Source organism: Drosophila navojoa, chromosome 3 (assembly GCF_054131105.1).
Source record: "Drosophila navojoa isolate 15081-1374.11 chromosome 3, UAZ_NAV_1.0, whole genome shotgun sequence".
Lineage (NCBI taxonomy): Eukaryota > Metazoa > Arthropoda > Insecta > Diptera > Drosophilidae > Drosophila > Drosophila navojoa.
In genome coordinates, this window is record NC_142891.1 from 21,732,251 (window position 1) to 21,754,109 (window position 21,859).

At 38.3% G+C, this 21,859-nt stretch overlaps 1 protein-coding gene across 6 annotated transcripts in view; it reads right to left on the minus strand.

The window, feature by feature from the left end:
* bru1 (bruno 1) overlaps positions 1-21,859 on the minus strand; it is a 90,488-nt gene that overhangs the window by 14,751 nt on the left and 53,878 nt on the right. For 2 of the 6 annotated variants that reach the window (XR_016196403.1, XM_089257397.1), the window contains exons 5-8: positions 3,740-3,921; positions 3,377-3,674; positions 2,797-2,985; positions 1,984-2,022 (exon numbers count right to left, since the gene is read on the minus strand). Coding sequence is in view for 5 of the 6 variants with exons in the window: in XM_089257397.1 (XP_089113523.1) it covers positions 1,984-2,022; positions 2,797-2,985; positions 3,377-3,674; positions 3,740-3,921 (708 nt within the window). In the remaining variant the exon portion in view is untranslated. The remainder of the gene's footprint in view (positions 1-1,983; positions 2,023-2,796; positions 2,986-3,376; positions 3,675-3,739; positions 3,922-21,859) is intronic. The other 4 variants (XM_089257398.1, XM_089257400.1, XM_089257399.1 and 1 more) reach the window with 2 other exon arrangements.

Sequence of the window (21,859 nt, forward strand, 5' to 3'; positions counted from 1 at the left end):
GCATCCCAAGAACTAGAAACTTAAGATTTTGCTGCCTTCTCGACCGACGCTCGACAAGAATTTTTAATATTTCATTAAATTAAGTGCCCCGGAAATCGTTCAAGTGGCACACAATGAGCACGCACAAGTGCACAGCAGCGGAGGGGGCGTGGCTGGGCAAACAGAACTGTATTTGTAGTTTAGGCAGACACGAAAAATCCGCTTAAATATCCCTCTGTATGTGTGTGTTGTTTTGTTGGCATTTCTCTGGTTAAGTCAGGCACTTTTTTCCTTTCACGGTTCGTAGCTTCTCATGAAATTAACTTGGTAATGCGCAGCTTAGCCAGCTAAATTCGGTTGGCCAGCCTTGCCAAGTAGATGGGGAAAGGGATTGAAATTGGGCGCGGATTTCCTCTTTTGGGGTTTTCTTGTTTCGTATTAAAAAATTTAACAATAGCTGCGTCAGGCAGCATCTCAAGCCAAAAGCAAATGCGATAACAGAACGAAATTGTGGAGAGCGAGCGAATGGCTAATGACATTTTTGTGTTCAAAGAGGTTTAAAGTACGATTCAAAAGAGGCACTGAACAAGTACAGCTTGTTATCGAATTCAATTGTTATCAAAAGATTGAGAGCAGCAAGAATCTAAAGAGATACGTTTGCTAATTAGGCATTCATGGCTAAAGAGTTTTAAGTATTATTATCGATAAATATCGATACTGTTAACATTGAACTTGAGATAGGTTCTAGCTCTTTAATTTAGTAGAACTATATTTAAGATATTTTACATATCCTATAAGTCTACACGTGAGACAACACTTTTAGAGCTGTATTGAATCTATTACAGCGTCGAATAATATACGTACGACTATGCAATTAGTACTATTATATTCATGAAGACAGTTGTTGTCTGCTATCTCGATTTTAGTTTTATCTATCAAGCAATCAATCAAACGTTTATAGCCGAATATTGAACATTTATTAATTATTGTAAACTATTTTCTACCTTTCCTGTCGCTATCTATACTTTTATGATAAATGATCCACAAACAAAAGAATTTCGAATATTTATATATTCCATATTCTATATTCTTTATATCTACTTTCTTTATTCATAACATACATCTGTAGTGGAGCTAAAGTTATACACAATAAATTTTAAAATGCCTGTCAGCTCCTACAATTGCAACAATTCCTAATTGGTTTTATAACTGTCTGGGCCAGCATTTTCTTAGGAGCCATATTTTCATGGCTGTCCATTGAAAAATCCAGTTGTTGGCCATAATTCTTTCTGCAACTTGTAGTGCAGCCACATTCGTTTTTATTGCGCTGCCCTGTTGAGGGAGCTGTTGCTGCTACTTTATACTGTCGGTCTGTCTCTGGTTGAGTCTGTTCTGGTCTGGTCTATAAGCCTGCGCCACGTGACAGATAGAAAATTCTTAACTGGGGAGTCGCACAAGTGATGCTGAAGCATTGCAATTTGCTCTAAAGCGAAACGCGGCTAAAAGTCAATAAGGCCAAAGTTCTTGATGCGCCCCACTACCCGCTCAAGTCCTGCTGCTGCTACTGCTGCTGCCGCTACTCTGTTGCAATAAGTTCCGTGTTGTTAATTTCTGAAGAGAGTGTAACTTGTAATTTTGTACGCTCCACGTTCTACGGCTTCGCGCTTGGCTGTTGCAGCAACTGCTCCCAGCTCCTGCTGCTGCTGCTTCTGCTGCTGTTTTACAGCCATCAACTACAGCGCGTGACGTAAACGACGACGTAAAACAGCAGCCACGTGAGCGCTGCAGAGCGTAAGTGACGCTTCGTTTGCTTTAAATGTCAAGTAAAATAACCATTATTAATATGATTCTTTTTCATTTCATATAACGATAAAAACGTAAAAAAAGAAGAAGAGAAAATCTACAAAGTTCACAACCGAAAATGGCAAGCGAAAAGCGTAACTGAAGTATGTCAAAATCAGGCAACAGAAAAACGTTTTCATGATAAACAGCTCTCTCTCTCACCTGTTGTTTTAGCAGCCGCCTTTTTTCGTATCAGAGCTGCTGTATATATAATATGCGCATATATTTTATCATACAATATCCCACATAAATTTGTTAGCGTGTTAAAACAAGAATAGGAATAATATATTATTAGTTTTAACGGTATTATTTTAAAGTCTAAGCTGCTTTGGCTTACAGCACAAGCAATTAATTAATCGGCTTCACTCAACTGAAATAATTATGGGAATATTTGAAGCTGTTGAAACCAGAAGAAGAATAAATAATAATCTTTTCAATTAAAATTCCATAATTAAAAGTAAAATAAGCTTACTTATCTGGGGTAGGAGAGAAAAGTAAATCAATGTTCTGCATTTCTAAGAAATCAATGTATATATAGATATATCAAAAATTCAAGAACCCATTAAGTCTTTGTAAAAATAAACCATGAAGCCCCAATATCAACTGTCAACAAAATAAAACAGAAGAGCTGAATGTAATTAGCCCAGTCATTAAACCCGATTACCAAGACAACAAGAAACGGAACTCAACAAATTAGGGGAGTGGGAACAAAAATAATTGGTAATCGAAAGAGAAACAGTGTTGAAAAGAGCTTCAAAGCGAAGCGTAAAAATTGAGCCTCAAGTGGAAAGATTTCCACGGAAATTTTTACTTGGCAGCTGTCAAAATTCAGACACAAATCCATTCCCTGAGTGGGGTGCAATTAGAGCAGCTCAATTCCGTTTAAAAAATAACGAATTCAGCTGATTAGTGAAGGGTTTCTTCCAAGTCTGTGTGTGTGGGTGTGTATATGTGTGTATGTATTAGTAGACTTACATAAAAGTGCCGCTGTATTTGTCAACTGTGCGCTGCCTGGCGAAGTTGCCGCATTGGTCAGGCTCGGTTGCGTCATGGCGGCAATGGCTGCCAAGTTCTGTACAGAAAGCGGATTCAATAGACCAGCAGCGGCGTTCGTTGTGTCCTGCGATGAATTATTTTGCTGAGCGGCACCCAGGCCTGTCAGAGCTGCAAAGGATTAGAAGAGATATGAGTTTGTTATTAAATTAATTATAGATATTAATATAAATTTATATTTTATTATATTATATTATATTATATTATATTATATTATATTATATTATATTATATTATATTATATTATATTATATTATATTGCTTTTAGCATAGATTGTAGGGTTTTCCATTTTACTCAATTTTATATAGATTGGTGTTAAAATTGTGACTAACACTTCTAGATACTGATAATGATTGTTTGATAACAAATTTCGCACATTTAGAACTTGTAGTTCCGAATCTAGTATACCTCGTACACAGCCTTTTTGACAATTTAACACCATAAACAATAACTAACTAATAACTCGTAGCCACAAGCTAAAATATTATTAGAGATATTCACCTTGAAGCAGCTGTTGCTGCAGTCCAACTGTTTGCAGCTGCTGCAGCAACTGAATGCTGGCGGGAGTCAGAGCATCGGCGCCCATTACCGGCGACGGTTGTTGCGGTGGGTTCGGCAGTATCGGTGTGGAAACTGTGGTGGGCGTCTGGCCGAGTGGTATATTAATATTGGTAGCCAGATTCCATAGATTCGCCTGTATCTGCTGTATCTTCTTCTGCTCCTTCTCCTTTTGTGTATCGGCAAATTTAACAACCAGCGGCGATGTGCAGCCCTCCATGATTTTGTTCTGACTCAAGGTCTGCAACAGAGTAGGTAGTGTATGTAATTAGGGATATTCTACCAGTTTATAAAGCTTAGGCTTACCACTTTAATGGCTGAAATGGCAGCGTGTTTGGTCGCAAATGTGACAAAGGCACAACCCTTGCTCTGGCCGTTCTGATCGCGCAGCACTGTGCACTCTTCAATGGCGCCGTGAACTTCGAATAACTTACGCACGTCGTTCTCGTTCAGCTTCTTATTTAGCATGCCAACGAACAGTTTGCGTTCTGCAAGAATTGTAAAAGAGATAAAAGTGCGTAAATTATTAGTGAATGACGGATTATGTTTTACTGTAATTAATTACATCAATATATAGAGTGGGAAAAGTGAAATTTGTAATTAGAAAAGCGATATAATTATGTTTGAAAAGGCGATAAACAATTTAACTTTCATATTTGGAAAAACAAAAAGTACACAAAATCTGTATAGAATTTAAGCCGTGAGTAAACATACAATTTAATTTAAAATGTAATTCAAATTGAGTTCGAAAAGATAACTAGATTGAGACTTTACAAATCAAAATGAAATTCGAAATTCGTGAATGGCAACAAGGTGGAGGAGTGCGAGAAATATGCATCTTAAAGTCCAACTCTTACATCATTATTATTATTACTATCATAATTATGTTAACCTCGACCTTGGTAACATAATCGCAGCATGAAGCGGAATGCATGCGGAAGCGCTAACCACAGCCTTCAAATAGAGCACACACACACGTACACTCACACCCACAGCCACACACACACAGGCAGCACCCGACACACACTCAAGGCGTAATTGAAAACCTCAGTTCAAGTCTGTGTCTGAAGACCGCGAAGCTATCAAATGACAAGGCTTGGGGTTTGTGATATTGTCAGCGTCATGCGCAGAGCAGTCAGCAGTCGGCAGCCAGTTGACCGTCAGTTGGTTAACCCAGTTTCAGTTCGAAACGGAGATCAACGATGCAGAGCAGCGCGGACAGCGAGGCTCGCGTTTACGCAAATTTAACAATGCTCAATTAATTTGGCATAAATTAAAATTCGCTGGGCTGCTGATAAAACTAATTGCTGCACATTTAACATGCAGCCAAATATTTGCTAAGGACACACAGTGTGGGCGTGGCGACGAGCAAACTAGCCAGGCGCCCCTGCAACGTAAAATTGTCAGCTAATTTATTTGCACAAATACAAAAGAGCGCAACTGGCCAAATTAATTGTTATCAAATATGCAATTGGCTGGGACAATTGCAGTTGCAGTTGCAGCAACAATTGCCACTGCTGCTATTGCTGCTGCTAAATAATGAATTTAGCCTAAATGCAGTTCATTAAAATGCAATTTTTTCACACCCTACAATCGGCATTAAAGTTAACAAATTAGCTGTTGGCTAAAATCGACTGAACTTTTAGTCAGGGCAGAGATAAAAGTCTATTAGAGTAGAAAATTGAATAGAATTTATATGTACATATATGCAATTAGATACGATAGCCCATATGCTAGAATCTATTATATAGTAAATGCCATTTCTATGATAGTTATTAGAGTAAACTTGAAATTCATATAGTAGAGAATAGGATAATTCGAATCGATGGCTGCTTATTAGAATACAACTGAAGGAGTATGTATAACATTGAATTCGTATTTTTATTTTTATTTTTTTTTATAATTACCAAAGCTTCAAATTAAGTTACGAAATTGATAGTTTTTTTTTCTACCGATAAATTTAATATTTTTAATGACTTTAAATATCCGGCTACCCTTCTAAAGCTGAAGGTTATTTATAATAATAATTTATTGGTATATTATTTAAATTTAAAATTGCTTAATTCCTCTTTATAACACTTAAATACCATTTTTAATTTTTCAAATCAGTTTCTATTGCTCTAGAATTTTATGCACAAACACTTCAGCCTTATCGTACTCGAAGCCAATACTCTATTTATAATATTTAAAAACTAGCAATACAATTAATTTTCTATAGATAACTCTTGCCTCAACATGTTTCATATTAAATGATGAAACTCTAAACCTTCTTTCTCGATATTCATTTTTAAGCCCCATTTATGTGCGATCTAAAATTTTGCAATTATTTTTGCACACTGCCAGCAAATTTTCAATTGTTTTATCGCTTGGCTAGCACAATACAATTTTTCGGCCAACCAAAATTCCAATTTGATTGTTTATAATTGCCGCAACCAAAAACCAACAACAAAAAACTAAAAATGGCGAAATTATGAATATTATAATAATTATGCACATTTATTGCAACCGAAATCTGTTTTGGCAAATCAATTAAAATTTTCAATTCCTATTGATTATTATTTGCTCACAAATTATGGTGGAAAATAGTTTTCGCTTTTTGCTGCATTTAAACATCTCATCAGCATTAGATATTCAGTTAACAATCTAAGCACCACAATAGTTATGCAATGGTGCATTATATTTGTACTTCAATGCTATGGCACAATTATAATGAGGTGAGCTACAATTTCGTATCTGAAAACAGGGGAACTCGCCACACGCTTTTCTCGTATTACGTGCTGCAATGCAGCAGCCGTAACTGCAGCATCATCATCTATGTGTATATAGAGACGCAACCCCTATCAGCGCTGCCCAACAGCAATTCCTTTCGGCACTTGCTACTCGAATTGCCATTCCGAGAGCTGCTGCATCATCATCGTTATCAAATGCAAACCGCCGACTTTGCGCCCCCAACCAGCAGCAGCAGCAGCAGCAACACCACTTGCATTATTATTATGATTATTGCAGCTGCAATAGCGAAAGCTAACTGCACTTCAGCTATATTATCATAATCCCAGTTGTAGCCAACAACAGCAGCAACAGCATCAAGCGCACGCTTAGAAAAAAAATTTCAAATTCATTGAATTTGATGCGTTTCGATGTTGTGGGAGGGGGGCGGAGGGTTGGGTAGGGGATGGAATGCGGCATAAACTGTAACTGCCAGCAGTTGGCTTAAAAGTGAAGCTCCACCACAGACCCTTATGCCACATTTTGTTGCAATCGAAATAAAATTTGCTGCGGCAATGACTTTTGCGCTTGTACTTTTACTTATGGTGTAAGTATAAAAAGCAAAAAGCCAGATAAGTTAGCTGAAAAAACTGCAAAGCTATAGAAGAATTATAATATGATCTCATATATATATATAGTATATATGCACACTTTATAAACATGGTTGACAAATATTTTGCAAAATTGAAATCTTATTCCACTCAAAGAGAGCTTTGAAAATCTCTTTACGATTTAATCTATCTAATATATACATATATAAGCCCATCCACATCTACATTCAATCATAACTCTCTCTCTCCCTCTCCTTCCCTCTCTACTTTCCATTAAATTTGACCAACTCCTTTGGTAATTTTCCTATCTAAAGCCAACTTTACAAACTCCAATTTAATTTCATATTTAATACTTGGAAAATAGTTTACTCCAACTTTAAGCCGTGTGTCCGGCTGCATATGACCGCCCACCTGCCCACCTGCCACTCGCCACCCACGCTACCTTTGCAACGTGCTTCTAGCATCTTTGGCGCTTCTATTTTAAATATTAATATTGCCATGGGCTATGGCCGGTGGCGTTGCCTCGTCTGGGTCCAAGACTGCGCCAGCGCACCTTAATGCAACTAATCTGCTTCTAGTGGCGCACATTAAGTGTTGCCACGCTTTCGACTTTAATTTGAAAACATAAAGCATGACGCTGCAGCTGCACCTGCAATAGAGCCAGTGGCAGCAGCTAAAGTGCGGCCACTTGTGCACACACACACACACACACACACCCATATAGTCAACCATTTTTTTTTCCTTGCTACCATTTTGCATGCAACTCAACTAACCGAGCGACCACTCAAACCAAACAAAACCCAACCGAACCGTAGAAAAACCAAACGCATTGCGCGCCATGACATCGACTGAGATGATGCTGCTGGATGACGATGCAGGATACGGTGTAAAAAGTATTATAGGATATTACAAAATTTTAAAAAATCCATGCAATACACAAAACTTTGGTTTCAATTGCCATTTTAGTTAAATTTAAATTAGGGAAAAAACAACATATAAAAAAAAAACAATAAAGTTTATAGTTACAGCTCCAAGACAAAAAAAAAATAAAAATAAAAAAATTAAATATATATATATAATATAATAATAAAAAATTGAAAATATAAAAATTAAAAAAATGTATACACTTTATTTTGATTCTCTAAGTTAACAACTTTTTGATTTCTTTATCCATATTCAAATCCTATTTGTTTTACTTTGTCTGAGAAGATCAATTCAATAATCAATATAAATTAATTTTATGAAAATAAATCATTTATTAAGTTGAATTTGAATAATGAATGATTCGGAATCTAGACAAGATTTTCTGAAATTTTCAATATCAATAAATAAATCGCTACTCTATAAATTTTCGCAATATTTTCCCCAGAAGCTTTCCCACAATTTTTATGCACGATTATGGAAAATGTTGCCACTGTGCGGCAGGTGCGACTCTATTCGCAATTGTTGATTCCGTATGTAAGCGGGTCATATTTGCCCGTTGTCGAGGCAAGAGGCTGGGCCCGTATGGACGGAAGGGGGGTCGAATGAGTAGGTTCCGGAACCGGGGCTTAGCTTATTTATGTCACAAATATGAGCAGCGAGCTGCAAAGCGAGCGAGTGAGCGCGTCGTACGCAATGCCACGGCTGGTTAGCCTCGGCTTGGCTGCGTTTTTGCCTCTGGTTGGATGATTTCGGGCTGGATGCTGTTGGGGGAGTGCTCCAAATGAAAAACTTAAGGGTGAAATGAGGGCGAGCGAGCGAGAGAAAAGAGAGAGAGAGAGAGTGGGAGAGCGATGAAGGTTGAATGGTTGGCCTGGCTGGTTGGCCACTTTGCATGCATCGCTGCGTGTTTGGCATATTTAACAAATTTTCACAAAAATAATGTAACGCCCGATGCCACCACGCCCACATGCCCACTACTTGTTGTCGTTGTGGTTGCTGCTGCTGTTGTTGTTGTTGTTGCTCGGGCTGTGGTTTTCATTTCTCACATATGGAGTGCAACTACGTAGAACTGGTTAGCTGGCTAAAATCTAATCAAGCGCTGCGGGCAGCAGCCAGCAAACTTATCAATAAACCACACACATACATGCACACACACACAGTCAACAGCAGCCCTCAGCCATCCCCGATAAATTTGCTAGCAATTCAGGTCTGGACGACCAAAAAAAATAAAAATATATATATATATACATATATATCACCTTGCTACCTAATGAAATTTCAGCGTTTCGGTTTGCATTATTAAATTTAATTTTGAAACAAGCGCGAATGAGCGCGCTTGCCATAGAAATTATGGCAATATTCTTATACTCTCATTTCATTTCAACTTTTGCCTCGTCTCTAACGTTCGTCGTATATAAAATTTAAATTTTAATCGCAGGCAACAATTTTTTTATTGGATTTAGCTTGATGTGTGCGAGTGTCTGTGTGTGTGTGTGTGTGTGTGTGCACATGTTAAGTGCGGGTCTTGGAATCTGGAGTGCGAGGGACAGGCTCTCTCTGTGAAGTGGGTCGAGCAGTGAGCCAACCTTTTGATTGAGGGTTCTGAGAATTCGCTGGGATAACAAGCCAACCAAGTGGTTGAGGAACAGCTGCTGTAGGAAAACTTGAACCACAACAGATAAAGGAGCTGCTGGTTTGGAAATTTCATATAGTTTCAATAGACTATGCTGTGCTGGTAACTATAGTTCCCATAATCTAAACGTTTACTTTATATGCAGAGGAGTTTCAAGTACGATAATTCCTTAACAGTGTATAAGCAAACAGGCACACATACACTCTCTAATAACTCTAGAGTTATTAAAATGTAACAAAACTTTGCATAAATAGTGCCAGAGTCTCTGTTAAGCTATGCAAAGCCACACAAATTGATGTTCAATGCAAAATTTCTATCTAAAGGCGAGCAAAGAGAAGCCATACTAAAAATAATATTCGCGCGCTATCTAATGCGAATTTCCTCTCCATATATATAGGGTTATATGTACTTCGATTCGCGCAGCTTTCGCAAATTCCTAACCCAGTCTTCTACTATCCCATACCCGTTCACCCCTCGGGCTCTACAACAGTTTTGCCAATGCCATCTTTTGTGTAAATTTCTATTTTTTCAAGCGTTTTGGCTGCCGCTCGACACTCGATTTGGCTACACAGCGCACGATGGTGGGGGACGAGGCTAAAAGAAAGCATCCTTAGCATATCCTTTGGCCATGGTTTCGTTACGCTGTTCGCTCTGTTTCTCCAGTTCTTTCGATTGCATAAACTTTGGAGCGGCAAAATTTACATTTTAATTGCATTGAAATTTGTTTTTTGTCTCTGCATTTAATCTATTTCCAAAATATTGAATATCAAGTGGTGCAAAAGGTTTTGCTTGCTTCACTACACACACACACACACACATACAGTTCGCCAATATATATCCAGTATAATTGCAAGGGTTGCAAGTTTTGGCATAAATTTCCATTATGCCATAACTGCCAACACTTTGGGCGTCGTCTCCGAAGGACATCATATCACACACCAGAAGAAAAGAAATAAATTCAAACACTAAACCGAAAACGAGCAATTTCAAGGAACTAAAACACATTTATCACTGGCAGAAAGTCCCAAACGAATCAGAGAGAGGGGCGAGAGAAAGAGAGAGAGATAGACATACAGAGAGTGAGGCAGATAGAGGGAGTTACTATAATAGAAACAAGACAATAGTTCACACAGGTTAATAAATCGATATGACATTTTGAGCCCTCCAGCTACCAAAATTGTATATATATACTGTATGTGTGTGTGTGTGTGTGAGTGTGTATGTGTGTTCTTCTGCAACTACAACTAATACAAGCAACAACAAGCCAATAAAATGAGCCATTCTTTTTCCTCCAACATGCACAAAAAACCATTCCATGCTCATGTGGATGGAGGAGGTTCTCTCTTACAAGTATACACAACTACATACATAAATTTCCATGTAAAGGCAATAAAAAGGACATGTTTTCATACTTTACTTGCCTTCATATAAGGCATTGCACACACAGAAAGACAACAACATAATCAAGAGCATAACAATAACGAGGCGAGTCCAAAAATTATTTGCATTTTTACACATTTTGAGGGTCAGCCAAAGGACAACACAAACACATCCGAGTAAGACGGGGGCGAAAAAAAAAAAGGAGAAATAAATGTCCTGCACGCTGTCCATTATGTGAGGGGTTAAAAGTTTTGCCCAATGATCGGACAATGCGTGCGTATGCGTGTGTCCGTGTGTGTAACTGTGATAATGGGTTTCTGTGTCGGAACTTTCAACTTCCTTTTATTGCATTTTATGGGCTCTGCTCATGGTGGTGGGGTTACTCTTTTTGTGGACTTCGCTTAAGGATATTAGGATGTCGGACGACTACTGCCCGGCCCGGCTCTAGGTTATGATTATGACATCGACTGACGATAAGGTCGAACTTTTTTTATTATACCAAAAAATTGAATTATGCGTCGCATTCTCAATGCGTAAACATGTGACATTTATGCAAATAGAGTTTGCTTTATGGCCAATGTGAGGGTTCCGCATGCCAATGGGTATGCTGGATAAAAAAGACTTCAATTTTTTATTAAAATTGATGTTATGTGAAAATATTTCAGTAGTTCAGTTGAGTGGCAGTTGAACTAATATAAAAGAATTGCTAAAGCCCTTAAATGATTTACTATAAATGTTAAATGGATGAGTTTTATTGACGAGAGAGAGAGAGAGAGAGCTAAAAGGGGAGAACGAGGGAATGAAAGAATGAGAGTAATTTAGGGACGAACTTCCAAGGGACAAGCCCAAAATTTAGGCAGTGCAAATCAGAGACGGAACTATAGATAAGTGACAGATCGTAAGAGATAAGATCATTTAAAGAGAGAAGAGAAAATGTTGAAAAATGAGATTGTTAAATATCAAAAAAGCTGAAATTATTATGGTAGCTATAAAGAGCCAATTTGCTTAACATAAAAATGAATATCAGGCCTCGAAAAAGAGCAGCCATTAAAGGAAATCTCAGCCTCTATATCAAATATTTCAGACCTCGTGTAAGAGTAGCCAATTCATTCAACATAGCAAGGAATTATATAATATTTAATTCAACAAAACTATAGAACACTTAAAATTTTCATGAAAGAGAGAATGAAAGAGTCTGCTCTTCTGGTTATTCTACAATTTGTTTTCCCTAAACAACACAAAACCTAAACATTTGCTGACTGGTCACACTGCAAACAAAGCTGACAGACAGGCCAAAGATAACGGCGAGTGGAGCCATGTGGCAGCAAACAGACGCCACTCAGTTAGTGAGTGAGTGAATCAGTCAGTCAGTTGGCCAAACGTCAGTCAGGCTGTGGGCCAGGGCTGTGAGTCATCCAGTGCTTCGGTGAGTGCCACAATCATTCACTCAGACTTGCGCCGTCTGCCACTCAAAGCCAGATGCCAGGCGTTCAGTTGCCGTTTCTGTGGTCTCTTCTAGTGTCACGCTGTAGCCCCAGCGGGCCAGCGGGCCAACGGGGGCGAAGAAGTGCATGGCTAAGGCGAGGCAAGTCGCGCGCTGGCTGCACGCGTTGTGCCAAACAAAGTGTGAAGTATTTCCAGTGTAAAAACCAATTCATTTGCATAAAATGGCAACTAGCCGGGACTGGAAATGCAAACGGAACCAGGAGCACTGTCCGCGTCGTCGTGAATTAGAAATGGGACATGGCAGGCGCCGCCACACAACTATCTCAGATACACACACACACACACACATGGCTACTTGTATATGGGTAAATGGCACACGCGCGCGCCCAATGTGAATGTGAAAGTGCATTAGGCAACTGCAACAACAACAACAAACACAAAAAACAATATTAAAGAGACGAGTTGTGTTTTTGGGGTTAAAAACTTTATGCAGGCCATAGGCAATGTGGCTTTTGTGGCCAGGGCGCGCGCACTGCTGCATGGCCCATAACCCAGAATCAGGCAACCAAATCCAATGAATGCCACGCCCCTCCAACTGCAGCTGCACTAGCCATGTCGCCCGCCTGCTGCGTTTTTGGGTCAAAGCAATTAAAGGTTATAAATTTGTGTGTGTGCGAAAAATTACATTTTTTATACGCCTCACACAAACAGCAAGAGGGAGAGAGAGAGAGAGAGAGAGAGAGAGAGAGAGAGAGAGGCAGAGAGCTCGTTTAAATAGCACGAGAGATCGGCTCCTGGTAATAGTTTGGCATATATATATATGTGTATATATATAGTAGGGATGCCTGTCACGTGCTGGTTACGTGGCCAGTTCATTTGCCGTTTAATTTAGCAGAAAATTAAAGTCCAGTTAAAAATTTGCATGCCAGTTTGCCAGCGAAATTTATGAAGTGCATGCGCGCCAGTTGCAGCTGAGAGAAATGAGTAACTATGTATGTATATGTTATAATAAATACAACCCGCGACCCGTCAACTGATTAATTGGCAAATTTATGGGCGCAAAATGGTAAGCAGTGCGATAAGAAGTGCTGATAGATGCCGTTAAAATAGCGATAAGTAGAACTAGAGTAGCCTAGAAATAGCAAAAGAGCAACTAGCAATAGAAATGAGTACAAGTTAGTGAGGGAATACCACTAGTGTACTCGTAATTCGACTTCCTAATAAAGGGACTTTAGGTAATGGATTGACGGAGAATTCAATTAACATAACGATATAAACAATTATCATCTCGAATTAATAATATCCACAATATTGGTACGTTAGCTCCAAGGTGTTACAATATCATTATGTTATGGTTCTAGGGGTTAGTTAAAAAAGAAATCAACAAAAAAACAAAAACAAAAAAAAAAAAAAAAAAAAAAAAAAAGAGAATTTGGAACTCTATGTCTAGAATTGGAATTATCAAAAATTTTATTAATTAAACTTTTTAATAATTGACCAAATGTTTATAAACATTTTTCTCTAATTTAATCATGGATTATTCCTCTGCTAATTTTAGCTACAATTCAATCCGTTTATAGCCAATTTCACATCAGAATCATAGAGCTATATACCACACACAAGTGCAATAACTTGCTGTTATAAAAAACTTGAGTTGACTTCACTTCAACCGTCACGCACTTTACTTCACCCGCCTTATTATAACATTTTCATGCACTTATCTCCTGCACGGCCATTGTGTCAACATGCTTCCGGCTCTGTTTAAAATTTTAATGTCAATTACCCGGGAGCGTTTTTTTATGTACTATACGAGTTGATGACATACTTTTGCCAAATGACCCTCGCAGAGCACATGTGTGACGACTGTGTGCAACCTCTGCCTGCTTCCTCACCACCTGTTCATCTGTTCTCCTGCAATGTTTATCAGTTTTTCACCTTTCCGCATTTAAAGACAAAAGAAACAGATGCCAAACATATTAAAAACCATGTCAATGGTATTCGCTTGCCCGCACCTGACATGACGGTACACGCAACGTGCCACGCCCACAATTTACACTTGACTTTAACGTCATTAACACACACACACACAGACACACTTATCAGCCTGCTGCAGTTGTATTTTACTTCCACTTTTGTTGGTTTATGTCAACAGAAAAAACAATCTGCGTGCGAGCGAGAGCTAAATAGTGAATAGTGTGTGTGTGTGAATGTGTGCGTGTGTTTGTGTATGTGTGCATTGACATGTGCGTGTGGCTGGCATGACACTTTGGCTGTTTGAAATACTCAGGATCAGAGGCGCCAAACAGCTCAGATTCCTCACTCAGGCTGAAGCTCAAAAATTCAACTCAATTTTCAACTCCTGTCGCAGTGTCAACATCCTTGCCATTTGCTGTTGCTGCTAGCAAAAGTGAGTGCTTATACATTTTACTCTTAATGTTGTGTGAAACAATGCGTGAAATATTCTTTCAAGTGGCATACCACACTCGATAAACCTCTGTGTGCGTGTGTGTATGTGTGGGAGAGTTAAGAAGCAAATGAAATGAATTTAAGACGTGAGAAATGTTCGTATAAGAAGCGAGAGAGTCAAATGCAGAGCATTATTATTATGTGAAAAAGAAAAATATTTGAGAAAAAATATTGAAATAAGTGTTATTAAAATTCTATCAAACAAAAATATATATTCACAATATACAGAGTTAACTTTTCAGCGATATTCCTCAGCCTGTCGAGAGTCTTTCCCGTTTTTCCAATCAACTATTTAAATGCCATTCCCATGATGACATATACCTGTGCAATCATTTAGGCCCTAGCCAAAAGCCCATCCGAGAGCCCATTTGCAACTTATTTGGCAAGCGAGAGCTCAACTCAACTCAACTCAACTCAACACTGCGCGCAGTTTTGGCCAATTTACTTAATGACAACTGCTTGGCAGTTTTGGAGGCCAATAAATTGCTTTAATTACCCCATTTTAAAGACCAATTCAATGAGCGAGCAGAGCCAGTGGCAGAGGCAGACGCGGAGCAGGAGGAGGCACAGCAGGAGGAAGTGTTGGGATTGTAATGTGCAATGTAAGTTGGCGCCAGAGCAATTTGGACAGATGCTGCTCCTGTCCCTGGGCACTGAAACACGGTAGATAACACTCAACATCAACAGACCATCAATAAGAGGGATGGTAGGTGGGGTGTGGGGGGGATGTAAGGGGACACTGATGGACAGACAGAAGAGAAGAGTTGAATGAAGATGGACAGCGGCTGTATAAGGCTTATATATAGAGTTGGAGAAAGGAGTAGGACAAGCAGGAGGACCCGACCCTCTTGCTCCCTGGCTGCTGGCAATTGAGCGACTGTTGCATACCTGGCACTGTGTACGGTGATGGATGCGACGATGGCAGCCAATATGCTGAATTTATTGGCGGATAGGATTTATGCGTGGCATGCAACCTGGAGTTGGTTGCCAGCAACGATGACGACAACGAGAACGACGACGACGACGGTGACGATGACGATGACGATGACGATAACGATGTCGCAGCCGATGCTGATGCTGCTGCTGATGCCGATGCCGCTGCCGATGCCAATGATGTGGAGGACAATGCCGCGATGTCGCTATTATTGGATAAATTCTCAATTATTGACGATAATTGACTGCTGCTGCTGGCGTTGATGTTGCTGGTGTGAATGTTGTTGTTATTGCTGCTGCTGTTGCTGCTGGCAATGCCATTCTCTGTAGCGCCGCCTTCGCTATTTACGAAACCAATTGCAGTTGAATTATTTATCATGTCAGTTGGCGGAGATGGCAACGACGAAGAAGAGAAAATTCTTGAAAATACTTTACACTTATTTACACACACACACATACACACAGATATAGAGAAAGAGTGAGAACACACACACACACACACACACAGTGACAAGGGAAACACAACAATTGTAGTGCTCGAAATGTCTTTTGTGCAGTAGTAAAAAGAAGTGCGTATAAAAGTATCTCGAGCGAGTGGAAAATTCGTTAAGTAAATATCATAAATATTAAAGACGACTGCGTTGACTCTCAAACAATTAGCGTCAGGTTAACACTTCTTGCTGTTTATTGGTTTTTCCTTAGACTCGATTCGATTCGATTCGATTCTTGATTATTATTTATTTATATATATATATATTTGTTTGATTAAAAACACGCAACGATTTTGCTCAACTTTTGATCAATTTTTAGCCACGCACAATAACAACTTTTTTGTTCGACTTGTTCATTCGAATATGACGTTTAACGTTTAACAATTAAAGAGCAACAAATAATAGATATATTTTGTTTTTTAACTTTTTGGTTTGCTATTTAACAACAATTAACATTTAGTTTTTGCTTTTGCTTCTTTGTCAGAATTGCACTGCGTTCGCACTTTTTGCGTGTGATGTTCTTTCTTTTTTGTGGCTTTTTGCTCTTGCTGTCTGTCTGTGGCTCTAGACAGGCGCTGGCATCGAGTTTTCCTTCGGTTTGCAGGCCAATCGCTAGTCATGGGCTGCTTTTATAGATCGAATAGATCGATTTGACTTGCAGCTATATATAGGTAGATACGCAGACTGGCAGATAGACAGACAGAGAGACAGCAGGCCGGCTGGCTGGCAGTCAGGCAGACAGATGTCAGAGCAGGCGACAAAAGGCGCTCGAGGAATTAAAAGAATTGATTTGTAAACTGAATAAATGAAATCAAATGAGGCATTCGGCATTTAATTGCAGAGAGCCAGAGTGAGAAAGAGCGAGCATTTTAGAGACTTTTGGCTTGGTTTTTCATTGAATAGGATGGGTCATGGTTTCAGTTTGCAGCCACAGCCTCAATTGCCAAAGTTCGGAGAGAGAGACAGAATAGGCAAGAGCCACACGTAAAAATAATAAAAAATATATATAAAACAAAAACTTGTATCAGAAATGTTTCGAATAAAAACGAAAAATATACCTTGACTACATTTTGCCTGTAATAAATAATTTAAAGGAAAATCTCTTGAACTTTGACTTCAAATAGCTAATTAAGAACATGGAGGGAGGCAATAATATCCAATTAGACGTTGCTTCTGCATATAACAAGAAAATTCTTATGTGAAATGAATTTATAATGAATAATTAGTCAAATTCTCTTTGGAATATAAAAGAAAAATGTGTTTTTAAATATTTTCCATAATGAACAATTCTAGAAAAACTGTACAAATATCAAAATGCGAGTCTCTAAAAATTTTTATCATAAATAAAATACTACAAAATTAAATACCAAATTATATATAGCTAAAGTACATAAAGTACACCAGAACTAAATAGTATATATTATATAGATAACGTACATAAAAGTACAGCTTTATCGCTAAACTTGTCTCTCATGCTATTGCAATCATAAACTGAAATCTTAATTGGTTTGCTAGGTCTAAAGTTCGGTAGAGCACATAGACTTTGTGCACTTAGTGTAGCATAGTCACCGAGACTCGGCAATCAATTGCTAGTTTCAACTATCCATACTTAGGTCTATAAATATTAATAGTCTCTAGACTATCAACTCACATGGGGGGTTCAGCTCGCCCTTCCAATCACGCAAACGCTTAATTGCTTTTGCATTCAAAGTTCTTTGCACGAGTCACCCTGTTGATTGGGTTTGCTTTTGTGTTTGGCTTCACTTTTGTGGCATGCGTCGTTGCACAGCGATTAAAATTTAATTTCAGACTAAATCGATTTATTTTTGATTTCTCTTCTCTTCTTTTTTTTTTTCAATGTATATATCTACATATACTATATACGACACATTGTTTTGCACTTTTACCCAGCGGCCGACGAGCACACAACAATGCAGTCGATGAGCATAAAAAACGCGTAGTATTGGCAAAAATCAAATGGCTAAAAATAAATTGACATCCATCAGCGGCACGAGGGGGTCGAGCGGGGCGGGCGAGCGGCGAGCATTGGCAGCAATGCAACTAATTAAGCGACGTCACATGCAACACAAACAACAACAACAACAACGACTATGACAACAACGAGAACGACAATTGAAACATCGAATGGCTACCGTCGCGTATTTTTGGTATTTAAATATCAAACAAACCCGGCGTAAAAAACAAATGTGGAAAAGAAATGGAATTTATTGCGTGATGCGGCGATTTGAACCGTTCGACGCTTTGGCTGCAACTAACGAAACAGAGCGTTTTATCATCGACTTTGCTCAGCTGAAATGCAAACGCAAACAAAACAGCTCATCTTGGCTCAAAGCTCAACTCATCTCGCAGCTAAATCTCAATATGAACATCATCTGCTGTTGCGGCTAGATGTCAAAAAGGTTCTGGGCGGACTTAACTGGAAAAACTTGATTTGCAACTTGTTGTCTCTAGTATTGCTGTTGTTGTTGTTGTTGTTGTTGTTGTGAAATTGTTGCGCTCTTTTTTAAATGACTTTTAATGTTAGTTTCTTGCTTTGATGTATTCTTTTTCGTTCATTTGCAAGTCTCTCTGTTGTTGTTGTTATTGCTGGTGTTGCTGCTAATAAGTTGATTAACACATTTGGCTAGGCTATTGCTTAAGGTGAACTTCGTAACAGTTGTTGCGTTGCGTGTGCGCTAATTATGATTAGAATCAAAATGCGAGAATGCGCACAAGAAAGATTCAGATCAATATAATAATATATAAGCGGAGCTTAAGAAATATATTTGGGTGTTGCCTTAGATTAAATAGGTAAAAGACATTTTTGCAGATTTAGATGGAAATCTAATAATAATAATGTGAGAGTATAGCCAAAATAGACAAGATTGAAAAGGGGAAAATAAATTTACTCTCTTATTCTATGCTTAAATTATAGAAACCAGCTGAGCTTTGGATTATATGGGTAAAATTAGATGAAATGGGTATCTCTTGACTGGAAAGCCTTTTTACAAAAGTTGATAGAAATATATCAGAAGGTCGTTGATACTATTGAACCAATTTACTATGTATATTCTTTTAGGCTATACAGATTTATTTTTAGTGTACCTAAATTGTTTTGCCAATATATGATAAACAAAAAAACAGATATTGTGGAGTTCAATTAGAGATGCTTCAACTCAGCACGAGTGCGAACTAGATTGACTAACTACTTACAACACAGCTCATAATGAACATGAATACATAACACTGTATCTGTCAGCAATTAAGAAATTAAGAAATAGAGATCTATCATTAGATACAAATAGAAAGTCAGGTCTTCAATCTACATCTGCTACTTAATCTAGTCTCATTTCAATCATTAACGATTGTCATCAACATTTGCTTTAATTTAGCCTTTGTTATTAACTTTAGCGCTCTTCCTCTCTCTTCTCTTACATATTTCATTGATTTCCGTAGAATATTAAAAAAATAAGGAAGCGACACAACCAAGTAAAAATGGCAATGAAATATGCAAATAAACATTTTATACAAAGTTGGCTCAAGGTTTCTGAAACGTTGACGGCTTCTTCTCTTCTTTTTCGTCCTCTTCACAATTGCCTTCCGGTAATTTCTAGCCACATTTTACATTTCAACGCGACAACACACTCACACACTCACACTCGCTCATTTATATGTACTTGACTTGCCATAATGGCTAATTTGAATTTTTATCATGTTTACAAGCAAACAATACGTGCATCATCATCGCAGAGGAAGTCAAGAGACGTTCCTTCCTCCCAACCCATTCCTACCCCCTGTGTCGCGCACTGTTATTCAGTTTCACTACTCGACAACATTTGCATATCGATTTCATATGCGGCAATATACCCCACTCTACGTCAAATGCAAATACAATCCATTTTGAATATTTTCTTGGGAACGCGCGAGCGACAGAGAAAGAGATAGAGCTACAAACAGAGAGGCAGAGAGAGAGAGAGCGTGCGCGCCTTCTCAAATTGTGTGGAAAAACCATGAAAATGTTAACATGTCTGCCTTTTTGCTCGTTTTCCAGTTGCTTACTGCATTTCTGGCGCGCCCTCAAGTATGCAGCGCCAAAATTCAACAAGATCCAACAAAAAAGCACATTTGACATTACGTATTTGCAAATTTAATAACACCCAACCAAAATGAATGGATGTTTAGAAAATGGGCAAGGGAAATCTAGCTGACTAAGACAATACGCTGTTTAAAATGGTTATAGGGAAGGTTATTAAGTGGAGGTTTGTTGAGGACTTAAAGTCGATGTAGTAAATGGGTTTCAGGATTAGCAGGAGAAATTAATTAGATATAATATATAACTATTGTTATTATATTATGTATTAAATAAAAAAATAAATCTTACATATGAATAACTTACATATGTATATAATATAGATATTTAAAATGTTCTAATTTAATTTATAATATTTATGTATATATAAACATAGCATACAAAAAGTATATTAAAAGCTGTTTACCAAAAATATGAAGAATTAATATTCAAATAATCAAAAAAAGAAACTAATTATAATCTAACCTAACCAATCTTGATCAATTTTTTGTATATCCTAAATTTTCTTTAGACAACTATCTATCTCTTTCCCTTATTTCACAGATTCACTCAAAATATACCACAAATTCAATCCACCCTCTGTCACAGTCCGTACAGCGTATACAAAAACTGACGCCAGCAACTTGACATCGTCTCTCTGGTGGCGCTTCGTCGTTGTCTGTTTGAAGTTTGCTCGCATGCAAATTGCACTGATTACCGCGTTGCACTTTTCTTCAGTTCCCCATTTACTGCTGTTCCTCCCATTCCCCTATTTCCCCCATTTCTCTACTGTTCTTTGCTTACACATTTGATTTGGTTGCATTTTGTCTGGCACTTTTCATGTTTTCTACTTAAGTAAACCTAACGCAAATCGCCTTCATTGCAGACACTTTTTCTTCACTCTATCGTTCAGCTCTGCTCTTGCACCCTCCTGCCCAGCCATTATATTTTGGCCAGTCCGCGCTTTTAACACTTGATGTATTTATGTTAGCCTGTCCCTAGCTACAATCGAGCGTTCTTTGTTTTGCTTTGCACTTTATGGGGCAGGGTCAGCGTCATAAAATTTAACTGCATTTATACTGCAATTCAAGTGGAAATGAGGCGTCATTTGTTGGGCCCCATAGAATACTAACAGAAATTTGTAGTAGCGTGTTGCCGCTGCGTCTTATTACAAGAGGGTGCTTCGCATTGTACTTGACTATAATAGTTTTCACATGGAGGGCGGTTGATAATGATCTACATACAATTTTTGATAGCTTTATGGCCCAGAGTGAAAATAGAATGTTTTAAGTACAGAGAGTGCAAATTGCAAACGGTTAAAAATGGAAATGAAATATAAATATAGTAATTATAGTAGTTAGAAGTGCATAAAAGTTATATATAATTGTGTATCGAATAACTTTGTCATATTATCTTTTATCAGTAATCAATTTTGCAATTCAGACAGCTTGAACTCTTGCCTCGTCGCTCTGCTCTATATATACAGACATACATACATATATGTATATATATATATATATCCACTTTTCAAACTGCAAAGCTCTTCAGTGGAGCCCTTAGCCCGTGCTCAAACTGAGAACAACAACAAGCATTGCACACAAAACCCAAAAACCAATCAAAGGTTGCTGCTGCCTTGCCGCCTGCTGCTTTTGCGACGACTGCCAAAAAGTATGCTACACTTTCAGCGACAGGAGCAGGACTAGGAGCAGCAGCAGCACCAGCACCAGCAGCAGGATCCACAGCAGGAAACAAAACTCGGCGACTCAC